Source organism: Phalangium opilio, unplaced genomic scaffold, assembly GCF_054372755.1.
Source record: "Phalangium opilio isolate 3A_F unplaced genomic scaffold, DU_Popi_V2 ptg000013l_1, whole genome shotgun sequence".
Lineage (NCBI taxonomy): Eukaryota > Metazoa > Arthropoda > Arachnida > Opiliones > Phalangiidae > Phalangium > Phalangium opilio.
This window is the reverse complement of record NW_028324148.1, coordinates 6,649,668-6,667,908: the sequence shown is the minus strand read 5'-3', so window position 1 is coordinate 6,667,908 and position 18,241 is coordinate 6,649,668. Positions and strand designations below refer to the sequence as shown.

General features: G+C 34.8%; 1 protein-coding gene across 3 annotated transcripts in view; it reads right to left on the bottom strand.

Annotated features, from left to right (window-relative positions):
- The window catches only part of LOC149708721 (metabotropic glycine receptor-like), a 50,140-nt gene extending 33,205 nt beyond the window's left edge, over positions 1 to 16,935 (bottom strand). The window contains exons 1-3 of one of the 3 annotated variants that reach the window (XM_089864241.1): positions 16,513 to 16,777; positions 15,851 to 16,436; positions 4,792 to 5,361 (exon numbers count right to left, since the gene is read on the bottom strand). In XM_089864241.1, coding sequence (XP_089720367.1) covers positions 4,792 to 5,046 — 255 coding nt within the window. In that variant the 5' untranslated portion in view covers positions 5,047 to 5,361; positions 15,851 to 16,436; positions 16,513 to 16,777. Of the gene's footprint in view, positions 1 to 4,791; positions 5,362 to 15,850 lie in introns of all 3 variants that reach the window. The other 2 variants (XM_089864242.1, XM_089864240.1) reach the window with 2 other exon arrangements.
- Between the last annotated feature and the right edge of the window lie 1,306 nt (positions 16,936 to 18,241).

Genomic DNA, 18,241 nt, shown 5'->3' with positions numbered 1-18,241 from the left:
ATCAAGCGTTTCGTAATTTCCACAACCTTTAAAATCAGGCGATCGCATTGTCAAAAATAACTTAAAGGCCTCTATTCTTCTATAAACATTATTTTGTTTATGTATTTCGGTGCGTTTGTTTTGCTAATCATCGACTCTGATCTTTTTTTAGCGGCGCTTGTCGAATTGTGAAAATATTCAAAGGGAGCTGTTGGGAAATTATCTGAAATGTTAGATACAACTTTAGGGTAGAGAGTTTAAATAGTTTCATGAAAAATAATGAAGTTTAAGTATTGATTTTTATCATTTTAACTACATAATTCGACTTGCATTGTTTTGAATATTGAAGTTACGCAGTTTTACCACGGTTTGAGACACGCATTCTACCGCTAATTTTCATGCTAGCTTCCTTAGATAATACTTCATGCTGCCTCAAATGCATAAGGATGGTTTTGATTAGTTGTAATGTTTTTACTCGTGCGGGGAAGAATCCCCCCTTGTACGAGTATTGCTCCGACTTTTCAAGGTCTCTCTAGCATAGCTTTGGCAATGTATGGCGACAGGAATACCGTGTGTTCGGGGCTTTTCATCCCCATCATTCCGATTTCCATTTTTAAAAAGTAAACACTTATTTGGTGACTCCACCAGAACGAACTCCAGTTGAAACCACAAAGAAGGGTAAATAGACTGCGCCAGGGTGGGAAATAAGAATTTTTTTTAAACTGGACATTGGGCCAGCGACCCCTCAGACTTGGAATAAATAAACTGGTCCATGACCACTGACCAGGGCGCGTCGTGTGCTAAATTGAAGAAAAGGATAATTAAAATATATTAGCTAATGTCTGGACTCTGGAAACCCTTGAATTTTCTTAGTGGTCTTGTAGATTTGCACAGTATGTAAGCATAGCTTGAGAAAGTCTTAACGATAATAATACCCTGAAGTCTAACATACTGAAATAATATTGGTCAATTTCTCGGATTTACTTTCCCATTCTTTTCCATAAACCAAACGAAATTAATAACTTATTATTAAAACTTTTTAATTAAAAAACACTACAAAAAAGGACCCGAAGTTGAAATCCTTGAAAGAGGGATTTTTTAGAGGGATTTTATGGATATGACGGAAGATCGAGGCAAATTCCAAGAACTGATATAGTCTGAGCCAGTTTTTACAGTTGCAACAAAATTGAAATAAATCTAGGAAGATCTAAAGCTTTCCTTTCAAAATCAACTTTTATTTTAAAAAATATGAAACAAATATTTTGTTGGTAATAATTTTTAAATGATAAAAAATGTTGCTTTTTGAACCTAAATAAAAAACAATCTCAACTTAATTATTTTGTAAAGAAAAGTTGAATTGCTTTCCAGTAAAAAACTAACTGTGACCAAAAGTAATATAAGAAACCTCCCTACGGGAGGAAAGTGTACAAAGGCGAATTTTTCCCGATACATCCTCGTACCGCGAATGTCCCCGCGCACTTATACGGCCGTAAACAAAGTTTAAAAAATAGGGCCGCGCCGCGTAGAGCGAAGGAATACATTCTCTGATCTCGCGATTGCGTCGGCTGCTTAAGTTTGTCAATTTCACAAACTAATTGTAATTTTAAACTTTTCCAATGAAATAATTCATACAGTATTTTTAGATTTTGATGATAATCAATCATTAATAGACAGGCAGTGACTAGATTATAGGATTTTCATAGGTCTTTGCATAAAATTTGAATTAAACCCTTATCTTGCCAAGGTATATGACTAACACTATACATAGATTTTAAAATGGTGTTATTATCTATCTCGAAATTTTATTCTTGTATTCATCATTTTCATCTTCTTGGCTTCACAACAAACTAGATTTTCGTTTCGAAATAACCGTATGTGAATATTTATTAGTAAAATCAGGAATCATCTGTTTTTTACGACAGACGGCTAAGCAGACTACACTAGTTTGAAGCGCTTTTTCCTCTTTCCTTTTCCAACGACCATATCGAAGGACTACCGTACCTTGTCCATGAGCAATATTGTCTGAATATGGTATTTGGCGGTTCGAGGATGTCTCGCGTGTTTTAACGTTATGCCTATGGCGTCTTGTATACTTCCCTCCCGTAGGGAGGTTTATTATATTACTTCTGCTGTGACTAACATTTAAAACTACTGATTAGTTTCTCCGCTTCATTTGAGGCTTTTCTGCCTCTTTTCCTCTACTTTTTCAAGGAATGAAAATTAATTAACATTAACTAAGATTATTTTCCTACAGAGCAGCTGTATAAGTTTGACATTAAATTACTATTAATATCAGAAGTGCGAGTAAATAGTTTTTATGCTGTTATTTCCTATATTCAATGTTAACGCCAAGAGCGGTTCCATTGCCTCCCCTCTGATGCTACCTTTCTTAAAATATTAATAAATTGGACATATTTTTACTACAAAATATTGCTACCTTTCGAAATCCTTGCTATCTTAGTTTCTTGACACCCTAATATGAGGGTGGATATTTTAGCCACGAAAGATGTAATGCCCTATTTTTCTGTTCTTCCTCGATTAGTTCCAATTATGGGGATAAGAAAGCCATATATATCTATACGTTGAATCGCATGTGAAAATTAGGAGAAATATCCGTTTTGAATCAGTTCTCGATAAAATAATTGCATTTGAAAAGGCTTAAAAAATTATCAGCCTAGGATCATGTGGTATTTTTTGGTGAATCTACATTGGAAATTGAATGATAACTGATTATTAACTCGTATTCTACGATATTAGGGAATACGACATGAAATAATGACTATAAAATAACCACAGTGTTAACACGAAAATATTATTAATAAACAATTTTGACTGATGTGACACTTATTTATCTCGGCTTTTCGACCATAATTCCAATATCCAAAAAACATTTTATCATTATATTAATTACCTTTGAGAGATTTCGTGTCGAAATACTCTTTAAAAAATGTAATATTACTAAAAGCATACAGCCTTTTAGAGACTAACAAGCTAGAACTTAACCCGCTGGCTTTGTCATCAAGGCCAAAGCCCACTCGATCAAGCGATCAGCTTCTCGCGCTATACCTAAAAGGCGAGCAGCAGAGGTCGTGATCGAGTTTTTCTTAAGCAAGCCTTTAAGTTTCAATTAAAAAGAAAAACTTATATCTGATCCTTCAGTCAAGTGATAACCTCAGTCTTATCATTATTTTAAATTCTTGATTCTAATCAAGACAGTTTTGTAGAGCTCGGCATTTTCGATCAATTATCCACAAATTGGTGGATAACCGATTATTTATAAACAAATTTGTGGATAACCGATTATTTATAAACAAATTTGTGGATTATAATACGATTTAACATGTAAGTTCTGTGGATAATTTTTGGGTATGGATAAAGATAAAATAAAGTGGATAATTTATCGAAAATGCCGAGCTCTAGTTTTGATTAATTAGATCACAAAAAATGAAGGAAAAAATTTTAAATTTAAGTTTTGGCAATAAAATCCCAAGCCCTTTGTTTACCATAACATTCAAAATTGAAACAAATTCTAATAATAGATAATTCTTCACATACACGTTAAAGCGGCGTTTTAAAAGAACTGTTACATATGTAACCATAAAACAGTTTTTTGTAGAATTCTTTAAAGATTTTCTCTTTTAACTTAGCACAACCAACACAACTATTTAAATTGTCTCTAGTTTCAGTTTTCGAACCGAGAGAGAAACTAGGGTGCGACCACAAATCACGTTAAAGTCGAAGAATAGAACATCTGGTCGTAGCTCACTCTTTTTTCCGTGACCCCCTATTTAAACCGGCTCTCCTAGTAAATTGTTTCGAACCTCTAAGCCCATTTCTTGGCCATTATGAAGGGGCTCGATTGAAGGGGGACTAAAAGCTCCCATATCTGACTATCTTAAAGGGTATGGGAATTTACAATTTCATATCATATTTTAGCACGAAAGTGGTATTATATTACACTTTCAAGTCTCTACTTTCAAAATATCAAGTTTTCAAAATAATTGAACCAAAGTTTCTAATTTTAAAATCCATTGGAAAATCACGAAAACTCGGTTTCGATATATCAACAATGTTGTCTTGTCGAGCTTGTTCGTCTATTTTGTGACATCACTATGACGTGAGGAAAAAAAAGCGCGGGAATCCTATACGCGCGAGGTATACGCGTCTCGAGCTTCGTCCATGCTTCTCCCCTGTCTAAACTCTGGGTCTGATAGCGGAGAGAGTGGCACCATCTCGCGTGTGTGACGTCAAAAACTAGAAAACCTTGTAGCCTTTCAAGTGGACTTCAAATAATTTCATATGAAGCATTTTCAAATGCATATTGCCAAATAACCAGAAATCGGAGAATTAAGAGCTTGATATTTTTGAATTCACAATAATTAATTTTATCTTTTGTTATATAAATCAGAGGTTTTTCAAATGAAGCTTCTCATACCCTTTAAAATGCCTTCCATGAAAAACTTTTGAGAAGCAAACTTTAAAACTTAGAAATCGTCTAGCAATTCTTTGAAATTTTACTTTATATCATCGGTTATGTCGCTATGAGAGCTACGGCGGCAACCAAACGGCACCATTTCTTCTTTTTAAATGGCTAAGAGGTTTGCACGAGAATAACGCGTGATCAAATTTAAAGAATTATTCCGCCCTTAAACGTCAAACGACTTGTTTTTCTTTTCTATCTAAAACAAGTTAGTTTGATTTCTAACGAGTCATCAGAATATTTCACTAACTAGTGCATACCTTTTTAGTCAGCGCTTATTATATAAAAAGAAAACAAAGAATAAACTGTATTCGTAAACGTAAAGCATTTACCTGAGTTTGATGATTTAAAGAATCCTTAGTGGTTATCGGGAATGGTGACGTGTGTCTTCCTCCGTTTCCGAGGAGACTGCGAACAGGTAAGTTTGATTTGGTCATGGTGATGGTGCTTGACTCGGACACTGTATTCCAATATACTTCATTTACGTCTAAGGATAGGACTGCAGCGGTTATGTTTTTTTTCCACTTGAATGACGCCACCGAAAGTAAAATAATGCAGTATTTCAAAAAAATTGAAATCTGGGCCATTTAAAGGGAGTTGGAAGTTTATAGGACCACGCTTGGTTTTGGTAACTTTGAGGAGGAGTTCAGAAAGTTTTTTTTGGTCTTGTTGGCGTACAATTCGAAGCAATGGGTCTGTGACTCGACGAATCAGGAGACAAATGTTTAGAACATGGATGGATTTAAACGTTGAGGATGACTTTGAGAATGCAACCAAAATTTTGTACGTTGGCTTGAGTAGAAAAAATTTCGAAATGTGAGGGCAAAACGGCGATAATTTTTATCTTCCTCTGGTAAAACGGAGTCCATCGGAAAATGTTGGTTTTTCGGTAAGTAATGGCTCTAAAAAAGAAAAATTACTTTTAAGAGAAGATTTGAACATCAAAAACAGGAAAATACTGCCAATGGTTGAAATTTCATTTATGTTATACACGCTTGCTTTAAGTGTAGGCCTATCATATAAGACGAGCATCTTTCCAAACCCATTTGTGACAAGAAGATTTATTTAAAGAAATAATTCTGACAAAATATCGTTGAGTTATTATGAAACGCTAAGCAACAAAATATTCCAATATAAAAATGGTAAGTAGCCATCTTTAAGGAATGCTTCTGTTTACAAAATCTCTTTCAGAAAAACCATATTCTTTCAACAATTTTTCTTTGCGTACATGGAGCCAAGTTATCATCCGATTGAGAATTGCAGTATAAACAAGTGGGGAAAACCAAGATATTACCAGTCTGAGTCAAAAGTAATACTTTTTTTACTTCTGTTATAATTATAATAGTGTGATACGAACGGAACACGTGAGTGAGTACCCCCACGATGCGCATTCTTTAACAGTGGTAAAACGTAATACCCGTAAATACCCATTAAAAAAGTACTGAAGATCAGACTGAAGAGCCCCTCGATGCCCTAGTAAAAAATTATAACCCTTAATCTTTACTTCAATATTTTGCTGCTGGCCCATTGGGCCGAATCCCATTAGACCGAATGTCCCAATGAACCGAATCCCGTTGGACCCAATATAGCCAAAATGTGCGGGTTTATTATCTTAAAATTTTCATTGCTATTAAACGAGTTATTTTTAACGCCGTATTTTAAAACCAAATTAAAAAATACCTCTTTTGGATGAAACAAAATACCCTTGTCCTTAAGCTTGCGTCTATCAATACACTTTCCTATATAAAAAATGATACTGTGATGGTCAAATCCCAAGTTTAAAAGGATGCCTCTATTGTAACCGAGCCGAATCAAAGCCAACCTGAAATGACCCGTAAAACAATCAATATTTTGGAAAAGGCATATATTTATTGTTAAAGGAAGTTAATAAATGCAGCGTTAATTGTTCCAGAATCTTTATAAAAATAATTAGTTGGAAAAGGCCCCCTTTTATTATGCAAGGACCTCAATGAAAATAAAAATATTTTGGAAAATCGGTTATCCTACCACTTCCAAACCTAACCTAACCAAACCTAACCTTACCTAACCCTAACCTAACCTTACCTAACCCTAACCTAACCTAACCCAACCCTACCCAACCCTACCCAACCCTACCCAACCCTACCCAACCTAACCTAACCTAACCTAACCTTACCTAACCTTACCTAACCTAACCTAACAAAACCTAACCTAACCTAACCTAACCTAACCTAACCTTACCTAACCTTACCTAACCTAAACCTAACCTTACCTAACCTAAACCTAACCTAACCTAACCCAACCAAACCTTACCTAACCAAACCTAACCTAACCTAACCACACCTAACCTAACCAAACCTTACCTAACCCAACCAAACCTAACCTAACCTAACCTAACCAAGCCAAACCCAACCAAACCAAACCCAACCAAACCTAACCAAACCAAACCCAACCAAACCCAACCAAACCTAACCAAACCAAACCCAACCAAACCTAACCTAACCTGATTTGACCTAACCTTAACCCTCTAAAATATTACCGTAATTTTAATAAAATTTACGCAAAATATTTCAAATACTCAAAGGCCATTATTGCAATAGTATTTTTTATTACTTTATAGTTTCCCACACTGTCTAACGTAACTGCAATTTAGTTCAAATGAAATTAATAATCAATTGCATAAAACTACTATTACGTAGTTTACATTTTCTCTCGGGGAATCGATCCAAGGACTGTCGCACGGTAGTCTGATACTCTTCCACTGCGCCACGGTGAGACGAAAGTTCCTATCGCTAAATTAACTTATATAGCCTTATAAGTAATAATAATATTCTTAATAAAAAAATCCCAATAGGCAGAAACCGCACAAACGGCGGGATTTAAAATCATATTTCAGATAAAATCGGTCGATTGGGAATTCGGTCGAATGGGATTCGATCCAATGGGAGGACACCAATATTTTTACTTACGTTATAATTGTAATATCTGGGGTCCCAAGCTAGCACTTTCTTTTGAAATTCTTCTCGATTTGAGGAGAAATACAAGTAACTTCGAATAATAAACACCATTCTAAATATAACGCCGGTATTTACTTGCTTTTGCTTCACAAAAATTCCCCTCAATTTCTTTGAATTTTGAAATAGGGGAGCGGGATAAAAAGGGTGAAACCCTGATTGTCGACGGGTGACTGGAATTTTAAAGGGAGTATTAATCCGTCCATTTAAATTAAGGCAATACCCATAATCCTCTCTCTCGGTTCATAAGTGGGTTTGGCGTGTAAACACTATCCTCTCCTAACGATTTATCTCTAAACGCACTAAACGAAAATGTAGTTTTCTAAAATCTTTTAATAAAGATGTTATATAGAAGGTTGTTTTCTTGTCTGATGAATTTGACGGAAATTGGAATTAAAGAACTAAAAAAGAACACTTAAGAAAAGAAGGCGAAAGAGGTGACTACTCATGAGCTTGACGAAGTATACAATACACGTAAAAATCCCAATGTTCCAAGAACTGAAGATTTGTCGGGGATAAATAAGATGTATCTATTTCGTTCCAATTTAAATATTTGGATGACTTGATTCGTCATCTTGATCGATAAGTTTTCGCTCTTCATTTTCAAATCATAGATATTTTTTACAGAATAGAATGCAATCTTGTAATGAAATTATGAGATTTGTATAAAAAGCGTTTTTTAATTGTTAACCATTAAGTTTTGTAAAAAGTACATTTTTTTAATTACTCTATGACCTTTGTTCATCGATAAAAAGCCACAGTTTTTTATCATTTGTCGAATTTAAGCCAGTCGACAGACTGGCTGTTATATACGGGTCGTTCGAGTTTCCTGCCTTTGTACGGGCAAATTTTTGGAACGGGAGAGTAGATAATTTTGACGCCAGAAATGGCAGGCCTATGGCTTCAAGCGAATAAACGCCAATTCATTTTTAACCGTTGTGTTGCAAACAGGACCCCTCAGCGTAAGTATTTTTGAGGTGCAGAAATGGCAACCCTACGACTTCACGCGAATAAACGACAATTCGTTTTCAACCCTTGTGCTGCCACGAGCGTATAGGTCGCGTAAGTCGCGTAGGTCGCGTAGGTTTTTCTCGAGGGTAGGCTCATGGTGGGGGATCTTTTAACGACGTACTTGAGTTCAAAATTCTCCTAACTCCAAGGCATTGAGGTATCTTCGATTCGTTTATTGAGACTTGGACTCTCTTTGAGTTACAATGCACGTATCTCTGTCGTTCTCCGATTCGTTTCATTATCAGTAAGACCAAGCCTTTCATGGAAGGGACACATAAATATCCATTCCGTTTGAAATTAATCATTTCATATTTCATTATTAGTAAGACCAAGCCTTTCAAGGAAGGGACACATATTATAAAAAAACGTTTTTACAAACGGAAAAAACCTGATATATACTACATCGTTGATTTTGGGTCGCCACTCACTGTTCTTGTCACGGCTTCTAAGGGACAGATATTATTTATTCTAACCGTTTCATATAACACCACCATTTATTAAAGCGGTAACATTGCGTCATGACAATTAATATCACATGTCATGACAGCACCAACTATTAATGCGGTAATCTTAACACATTTTCTTTACTTTTTATTTCGGCTGACATTTTTACCATAACTTCGTTGTTATGGTAAAAATTATTTATTTTTACCTTCAAAAAATGTCAGCCGAAATAAAAAGTAAAGAAAATGTGTTAAGATTACCGCTTTAATAGTTGGTGCTGTCATGACATGTGATATTAATTGTCATGACGCAATGTTACCGCTTTAATAAATGGTGGTGTTATATGAAACGGTTAGAATAAATAACATCTGTCCCTTAGAAGCCGTGACAAGAACAGTGAGTGGCGACCCAAAATCAACGATGTAGTATATATCAGGTTTTATCCGTTTGTAAAAACGGTTTTTTTATAATATTTTTATAGTTGAGTTTGCCTATGGTTGGCCCTATCGTATTTCTTTCAATGGTAAAAACGTTTTGCTAGACATGAAAGAGAAACTTAAAACTAAAACATGAAAATCGAGTAATTGACTTCAGAAATACAGTCATTTATTCAATTAGGTTAAACCAGAGTGGAATATGAACCAAGTGAGGAAACGTAAAGCTCCGCTCATGGACATGCGCGGAAAAAACCACACAAAATTTCAAAATACCGGTCCCAATTAGTTCGTTTTAGAATTGTGGTTGTATTTACCATTTGAGCAAACTTTGTGAAACCCTAATATTGTAGTCCCAACATGTCTCTCTCTATACGTGGCAATTGTATGCAGCTGGATTTTCTTTAAGCTCCACATACAAGGACTTTGATTTGCTCATCTTTTTCCCATTTTTTCAATTATGATGGTGAAGTACAAATCTGATCTGATCTAAGACATTCCTCGGTAAAGTTTTCGGTAACATCTTTTATCTGAAAAAAGCCACCCTTTTATTTTGTTGGCTGATATTAAGTGATGACATCTATCAGTGTAACGGCTCGAAAAGTTTTAATTGTTTTCGTCCACTTTGTTAATTAAATAATTCAACATGATCTGGATCTCAAAAACTGCTGGCCTTTTACCAGATTCCTAAACTTTGCACACTGGGGAGATATTTTTTGTTGAAGTTAAATTACTTTCGCTAAATTGAATTGTCGCCCACTGAACTATTGATATTGTTTATCGAGTAATAAATCAATAAGATTGGCTATAGAGTATCTAAGGATGAACCTAAAAATAATAATAATAATTTTCGTAAATGTTTTAGGTAAGATGGCAATTTACATAAAATAACAGTGTTGCCTGACAAACTAACACAGGAATTCAGAAAAACTGGTTAAAAAAAATTCTTCCTCTGGAAATTGGTCACGGTTTGTCAAAAGAAATTAATAAAATAATAAAATATGTTAATTATTAGGAACAAATGGAAAAGTTGGCAACTAATGATTAGGGCCATTTTACTTGGAAAAGGTATTTGGGCATAGATTTTGAAGAAGGTGGCAACATATTAGAGAAAAGGTCTACGCGAAGGCGAGTTCACATCACAAAACTAGTCTAATCACTTCGCTCATAATAATAATTGAAACGTAATCGTTATGCATACTAAATTCAGAAACATAATATACTTTGAAAATGAAAATATTGTAGCTAAATTAATTTTAGAAATGAACCATTTCAAGAAACTTATTTTCGTTGATAAACCTAACCGAATCGTTATCGTTATTTATACTAGAGTATTTAATTTACTTACGTATATATTATGTGTACCCATTTTGTAACTTCGCCTTTCATTATTTTTTATGAAGCAAAGAAGTTACTTTTATGATTTTCAGCCAATTTACAGAAAACGTTCAATGACACGCCGTTTGCTTCGATAGCGTTTTTAGCGAGGGGTCTGTCATTCATGAAATCCCGTACGCTACCCGCGAACTCCAACTTAAGAAATCCGAAATCAATGCTGATTTCGAAATCCCATAAAAAATCCGAAATCCGCAACGAAATCACAAAATCGGTAAAGAAATCACTAAATCAGTAAAGAAATCATGAAATCAGTAAAGAAATCACAAAATCAGAAGCGAAATCACAAAATCAGTAAAGAAATCGCGAAATCCATTACAAAATTCACGAAATCCAAGGTCAAAAGAAATCCCAAAATCCGGGCTATTACTAGTAAATTTATTAAAGGAAGCATTACGGTTAATTATATTTAGGACAGGGCATCGAGGGGCTAACAACTCTGATTTTCTGCATTTCTATTAAGGGTTAGGTATGCGTTACGGTTATTCGTTTTACCAGAAGTCCATTAAATTAGCCTAGGAAGTAACCAAAAGCGGGGTTTGGGACTCCCCTCTCTTGTGTAGCAATACTGAAGAAGGGCGACACATTCGCCACCTTGCGGTAATTTTTCTCAGATCTCCGGTTTAAGTGCGACTCGTACGCCAAAATTTTCCCTATCGAGAGAGAAAAAACTATTGTCCGAAAACGCCCCCTTCCACTGTAAAACCGAGCCCTCTTTAGCATAGGAGAAGGGATGGGGGTGTGAATTTTGGAACAGTCAAGGTCATTCTGTTTTTTTATGACTCTTCATAAAAAAAACTATTTAAAAGGGAGGGTGAAGTAGAAAATCAAGTGATTTTTTTATCGATTCTTCTACCAATTACAAAACCAGTCTGCTTACCAAACATTCAGGTAATACTTCCGAATTATTTTAAAATTCAAATTAGGTTCAGATTTAAAGGATAATTTTTAATAAGGACGTCCGACCAATCGCGTAACCCCCTGCCTTTTTTTATAATTAGTAGAAGAATCGATAAAAAAACCACTTGATTTTCTACTTCACCTTCCCATTAACAACCGTGGCCGTTCCTTTTTTTAATTTTTTATAAAGCAAACAATCTACCCTTTAGAGATCGAGCGTTCATGGGCTGAAGAAGTCACGCTCACGTCAAGAAAGACTTCCTTGAGAGGAGCTCGAGATTTCTAACTGTGTTAGGAAAGGGGGAAAAATATAACCCCCTATCCATGGAGCTAGAAGGAGTTTTTATCTCAGCAGAGACGTACGCTATACCAGCCATTGTAATTGTTCACTTCCTAGGCTAATTTAATGGACTTCTGGTTTTACCACTATTAAAGGCTTCGAATTGTGGGGCTACTCATTAAATTTTTCTGTTTGTGTCATACTATTACAATTATTGTAGTAAAGATTACGGATAATTGAAGACACTATAGGCACAAGCTAAAATGAATAAGATTATCATTGGCGTTGTCTCGTGTCCTCTGTGGTCTTAACGGTTCCGAGGGAGCCGAAAGTTAAACACACATTTAAACGGCTAAAATTACGTCTTTCAATTGAACCAACCGGATATGTAGTAAATGAATAAACACTTTAAACTTTATACCAATGCATAAGTCAATATCTTGCCAAATGTTTACTATTTATCTGACTTAGATGTCGTCTGCATTACTACATACACTTTATGGAGGCAGAGAGTGGAATTTAGGCAGATGTAATCACGTGAAAACCATGACACCAAATGTCGGAAATAGTTTCAAAATATAAAAAACAAGAGGTTCCGAGGGAAACCCTTACAATTTTGTCGCGCTTTCTAATGTAAGTACTGCCTTAAATTCCCTTGTAATAGCTATGTGCAATGAATTATATATTTAGTTTTAATAGTTTTTCTTCTGTAAAATAATGAGTGAATTTACATGAATATTCAAATAATTTTTACTGAGTGAAATTATGTAAATATTTAAATAATTTAATAACTATTTTTAAAGAAAATAATAAAATCTCCCGCAGTTGGGCTCGAACCCACTTACTACAACCTACCACTAAGCTAGAGCACCGCCGCTCCGTAATATTTTGACTCCATCATTGATGGCGACAAAGTTGCTTGTGATAGGGGAGTAGTTTAAAGAGGGCGAAGGCGAGACGACGACGAAAAAACGTGACGACGAAGGCGGAGCTAATTTTCCGTTTTATGTCCCATAAATGTCCGTAATATTTTGACTCCATCATAGATGGCGACAAAATAAAAAAACTGATTTAGAGAACTGTCTAGTCCTCTTTTGTATATCCTCTATGATAGGAGTCATGACCTTAATTAGAACTCCGCCATTATAGGTCTGATCGGGCAAGCTTCCGTTCGTTGTTGCATGTTCTCTTTTTCAGAGATAATTTATCTTTAGAATGCAGAAACGTTGAAAATCATGCTGGATAACTAAGAATATTCTTGATGTGTAACGAGAGGGTAGTGTCAATGGAACTTTTAATATAGCTTGAATAATTCATAAGTTTAAAACTTTAACTCCTGAAGTTGCTTATAGATTATTAGTGATAGTTGCAAATTCAGATAATTTAGTGCGTAGATAGCCCTCGTCTCGACTCGAACTTCTCGAAGAGGTTTATTTTATTCTCAAAACTTTAAAAATGTATATTACGGAAATAATTAAAGTTCGGAAAATGACTATAGCTTCCATCTTGGCTTTCCATGAGCTAATACATTTGCATTGGTTCGTTATAGGCGTTCCAATATGACCGTGATATGAGGGACCGGTCATTGAACTTTCTCAGAACTTAAATCTGTGCTTGATAATACTGATATCCCTATGAACAGAGTCGATTCAAAGACGATATATTTGTATTCCTTAAATATTTAGACTAAGTAATTCTCAGTATGAATTTAGAAGGATCGAAGGCTTCTTCTTTCTCTTTATTATCGATGAAGAATAGTGCTTGGCTATAGAATACCTGCTTTACAATTCTTCGATTACCTAGATACCTCGGCTGCCTGCCTTTACGTTATCTCAAACCTCTATCGTTCCATTATTTCGAAGACCAAACCGGCAACACGAGATAACAGAAGTGGTAAAGGTCCTTTTTAAAGAAGTCTAGGGTCTCTGCTCACAATTTCCACTTAATTGAACAAATAAGGCTTTGTGTTTCGACTCTCCGTCATATTATACTTATTTCAACCTCTAGGCGCTGGATCCACAACTACATAAGAAATCGATAGACTGCAGGCTCTTTAATTCCATCCAAATCTTAAATTCGAAAACATTTCCCACTCCATTTAATACTATTATTTAAATCCCATTTATACTTCAGGAGAAATTTCGCGAAAGCTTTGGTAGAAACATAACGAAATGAAAGCTATTAAGCTTAAACAAATTTTCAATACCGCGTAACGTTTATAGTCAATTTTCCCTTTTCGTTTAATACAGGTAGGCTATCTCGCGATATTTTAAAATCGTTTCAGGTATAGTTTCTTTTGTTAAGCCTAAATCGCAACAGAAATTTTGTAATCATCACGAACAGTTATAAAATGGCCATTTGGAATTTACACACTTCTTAATCGGAAAGAAAAGTCAAACTCACAGCTAATCGAATATGTAAAAAAATCGATAGATGTGTGTATTGTTTTGTTTTAAAACTTAGCTGGGTCAAAGCAGAAAAGTAAAGAAATTAGAAACTCGTTTACAAATTTTGACATTACACAAATTACTAACGTTTTGAAGGCATTCTAAAGCTTTTTAATGACCAATTTTTCAACTTTGAATATAAAAAGAATTGGTATGTGTTGTTTTAAAATGACTAGAAGCTTATATTAGTTCGTGCTGGTATGAAAATTTCTAACATTTCTCAGCCATCATCGTAGTCCTAAACTTTTCAGGCACTGTGGTATTCTCGACTTACTTGATTATTTAAAATTTCCCTTAAAATAGCCGTTTCGGAACAAAACTCTGATGATCACGACCTGGAAATTTGGTTTTGCTACTGTAAATGTTTGGAATCAAATATGCGTAGCATTTCTTCTTTTCAGAATGAGTCACTTCTCCATTTATCAATAAATCTTTACTAAACTACAATCAATCAACAGTCAAAATATTCTCAGGAACAATTGGCATTATTTGTAGAGATGTTTCCTCAGTTTTATGTTTAACTATTTTTCTAACTCAGATCATTTTCTTAATTGGTAAAAGTTAAAATCTTAAGAAAATGTTGTGGCTAATAAGGCTTTTGTTAATTTCAAATTATTTTATTTATTGATTTAAAGTATTTTTGTATGACTTACATTAATATTCATATTTCCTCTTTCTTTTCAGCTTTGGCCCAGCGAAAAAAAATGCAGTTTTTATTAATTTTGGAAAATCAAATACTTTCTGGCATAGGGCCAATTAAATTAAACTTGTTTTAGAAGAATTGTATCGCATTATGTATAAAATAGTTTTAGCATCGCTGTTTCAATAAGAAAAACTACGTTTGGTTTATAGTCTTAGATACTTATAACTCTTTGAAGTTGCCAGTGTTAGTTGCATACGAATGAGATTTGTCGTTTGCTAACATTATATACTAAAAATACTATATAATTGCCTTGAAAAAATCCTTAAAAAACTACTATAATCCTGTTATCGTTTCACGGAGTTAATGGATACTCATTTAGTGTCAGCTGGGATAGATTTAATTTTAGAAGTAGGAATGGAGAACAGAGTAATGTCGGCGCGCGTCAAAGTCCCTGATCCCCTTCCCCGTGACGGGAGGGTATGAAAGAAGAGGCGGGTCATAGCGACATAGGTAAAAAGGAATTCCGTATTTTTCGCCGTCACCGTCAGCAACGTCATCACAACGTACTTTAAGTGAGCCAATAAGATAATTTAAACTTTTCGGTACGTGTTGGCGGAAGGGGCTCTATACTGGGCTATGAGTCGGACTGAAGTAAATACTATACTCCATTCCCACTTCTAAAATTAAATCTATCCCTGGTGTCAGATTGATCTTGGCTACTCTGTGCTAAATATAACAAAACATTAACCCGGCATTTAAAGATTGAAGGGTTTACTAACTACACAATCAAAGGATATAATACAGTATAACCAATTCAACAAAATAAAAGTTAACAATTATTTACCTTTATTTGAGCCACCATTCTTCAAATCATCATGCCTCTTTTTCATAAATACGTTATTGGTAAATAGACTGAGCAAAATTCTTTTAATTTGTTGTTTTTGTATTCCAACATCGTAAGTGTTTATTGGGGGAAACGGTAAAAACTTGACGTTCGCCAACTACTCTAAATTATGTGATGGAGAACGCTCGTTGTAATAGAGAAAAAAAATCTAAGCTTTGAAATTGATCCGATTTTAGGAAGACATCTCTGCAGCCATCACTAAATTTCGTAGCTAGTTGAGAGTCGAAACATTCTAGAGCAAGGCTAACTTGGAGTTAGGCGAGAGACCGGAACTACCGATCTTAAGATAACCCGGGCTATTTCTTTAAATACAGGAAGAAGAGAATCGCAATGGAAACTAACGTCAAAAATGTTTATAAATACACAATTTATCTCCTAAGTCAAAGCTGTTTAATTTTCTTTAACTTTTTAAGCGTGATTTAAAAACATTGAGCATCACAAAAACAACCAGGGCACATAAAACGAAGAATGTGGGCGAGTATAGGTGTCGCTAGCGTTTAAAAGATGCAGCCGCCCTAAAAATATACTACCGATAGGATAAGAAATTATTTTTATTTCACCGTTTTCGACTGAAGAAACCTCCCTCTTTTTTTAGCACTTACGCTCACGAAACTTGAGATAAACCGCATTTACTGACGCAGTCTTACATCTGTTTAGATTATTTCGCGTTCCTTATATCCATCCTGGCCAGCACAGTGCAACACTATTACTTTTAACAATTCACGAACTTATGTATAGCCGAAGCTACATTGAAGTTACACCGAACACGGTTTTACCCGCGTTTGGAAAATTCTAAGAGCCTTCCGCCATTAAGACGGATTTTATTTAGGAAAAGAGTTTGGGGAAGATCTAGTCGGTGGTGCACGCTTACGCTTCGCGTTTTAACCTTTTCGATCGTTACGGAGCAGGCGCAAGGCGAATCTCTCATCCCTGCTCTCTTATAGTGCTTGGATGAAAGACATAGGAAGAGGGGAATACTTTGAATTCGAGCTTTTATAAACCGGGTGAAATACTAATTCTGCGCTGCTTTTCAAGATGCCAATTAAAAGGGATGTTATATTTTCGGTACCTACTAATTACGTTCAAGTGGTATACAAGAATCTAATTTTTCGTGGGTTATTTAAGTTCAACTATTAGTTTCAACCCTCAAATTACAAAACATTCGAGCCAGTTTTAATAAATTAAATCCTTTATTACACTTAAAAATTACACCAATATTACCGACTAAGCCAATAGCAAATTTTTACAAGTATTCTTTATGCGCACATGTGTTTTTATCATAAATAAATCTTAAAAGTTGTGACACACCCAACTATTAAATTTCTTTTTAAAAAAAGAATTATTTTTACCCATAACTTCAAAGAAAGGTTTTCTTGGTTTTAGGGAGTTTAACAATTCGGATTTTTAAATTAAATCTGGAAACCGTTTATAATTTTCAACTCAAAAATATAAACAATACTCTTGCTCTATTATTGTTGGTTAACGATATATGTAAATGTTTCTGTATATATATTAGGCTTAAAATATTAAATATATTCCAATAAATCAAATATACTTGGATACTTTTTAGAAAAATTCTAGAACCATTTAAACATTTCTAAAGTAACTATGAATAACAAACTATACGCAACTTTCTAAAAATTCACAGCCAATTTTGGACGCCTAAAACAGCGAAATTTGTCTCCAGCTTGGGAGTAAAAACTAGTGATGATATAATAGCCAATCAAGTCCCCTTATCGCCCTGTTTGGATCTGCGGTACTTGAGAATATTCTGAAGTTCAAGTTACCCAGCTCTACACCTCTTTGTACAACTCCAATAAAAAGCCAGATACTTCATACTTGGCAATGCGCCAAATGCAGTCAATTTAACGCATTCCTTTTATAAATCACTTTTGATTAGTACGGAAAGTTTTTTAATCATGTGTGGGTAGTGTGCTCTTTCAAAATGTGACAAAACACAGATTTGTGAAACTTATGTGAAGGGAAAGATGGCGCACTTGTCGTAAGTGGAAGAAAGCTGAGGAATCGATCCAAATCGTTATTTTAAATGAAAAACGATATCTCTTACTTTGAATAACGATTACAGCACTGCTGAAAAACAAAAATAAAGTACCAGAAGAGATTAGAAACACAAAAAAACTTTGTGAAACTTAATGCAGATAACAACTGAACACATTTCGATCTGAGAGTTGGTGAATATGTTAAAAAGGAATTGAAAGCCTAAAGCACGAATGTATAGAATGGCAGTTACTAACACCTTATACGCCGCAACAAAATGGCGTAGCTGCAGAGAGAAAAGGACGCGAACCGAAATGTTTCGATTTATGTTGC